This window comes from Penaeus monodon, chromosome 20, assembly GCF_015228065.2.
Source record: "Penaeus monodon isolate SGIC_2016 chromosome 20, NSTDA_Pmon_1, whole genome shotgun sequence".
In the NCBI taxonomy this organism is placed as follows: Eukaryota; Metazoa; Arthropoda; class Malacostraca; order Decapoda; family Penaeidae; genus Penaeus; species Penaeus monodon.
In genome coordinates this window covers 24660452-24661209 of record NC_051405.1, presented here as the reverse complement: position 1 = coordinate 24661209, position 758 = coordinate 24660452, and the positions used below count along the sequence as shown (strand labels likewise).

The window sequence follows — 758 nt, the reverse complement described above, 5'->3', positions numbered from 1 at the left end:
CTATTCAGAAACTAATATGTAAACTACTCACTTGTAAACTGTCTGGTATACTTGAGATTCCTTTTCAACAGTCTGGTTGTTCTGTTGCAAAGAAGGCCTAATGGCATCCCCGCCTTCAAGCGCCCCCACCCCAATACCCACAAGGCCAACACCCCCGTTTATACCCCTAATCCCATTGTTGATTCCGATGCCACCATTTCCGCCACCATTGAGTTGAGCAGATGTGGACCGACCTTTGGCCACACAGACGGCAATCATGATAAGGTACAGGGCAGTTATCATGTTGCTCTCCATTTCATCCTGCAAAGTGTGCACAAAATCTCGATCAGTTTTTAATCTTTAAACCATGACATTGACTCTTAAAAAGATTTATAACAAAAACTAAACTGATACTATCTGCTACACATATACAAATATGTAGAGAAAACTATGCTTCACATGTGCATTTCTTCTCTCTTTCTCTTCTCCCTATACTTTCCACTCCACTTAAGTAACATGCATCAAAGGAAAAAAAAGGACTGAGAGAGTGAAACAAGAGAATAAAGAGTAAAAGCAAAAGAATAAAAGCAAGCCCTACCTTTATTGCCTCTACATCATCCTTTGGACCAGGACACTGAATTTTTTCTTGGTTTCTTTGAAGTTCTATGACCGTGGCGTCTAAAACTTCGTGAACAGCTTCAAATTCTAGCTGCACACCAACATGTAACATTTGTGAAAATACCTGAAACATAATTAAGAAACTGTTTCACTTGGGGGGG

The 758-nt window shown here is 40.1% G+C and overlaps 1 protein-coding gene across 5 annotated transcripts in view; it reads right to left on the bottom strand.

Annotated features, from left to right (window-relative positions):
- The window catches only part of LOC119585725 (protein fem-1 homolog B-like), a 20821-nt gene that overhangs the window by 6453 nt on the left and 13610 nt on the right, over positions 1-758 (bottom strand). For all 5 annotated transcript variants that reach the window (XR_005229905.1, XM_037934414.1, XM_037934416.1 and 2 more), the window contains exons 6-7: positions 578-721; positions 32-300 (exon numbers count right to left, since the gene is read on the bottom strand). Coding sequence is in view for 4 of the 5 variants with exons in the window: in XM_037934414.1 (XP_037790342.1) it covers positions 32-300; positions 578-721 (413 nt within the window). In the remaining variant the exon portion in view is untranslated. The remainder of the gene's footprint in view (positions 1-31; positions 301-577; positions 722-758) is intronic.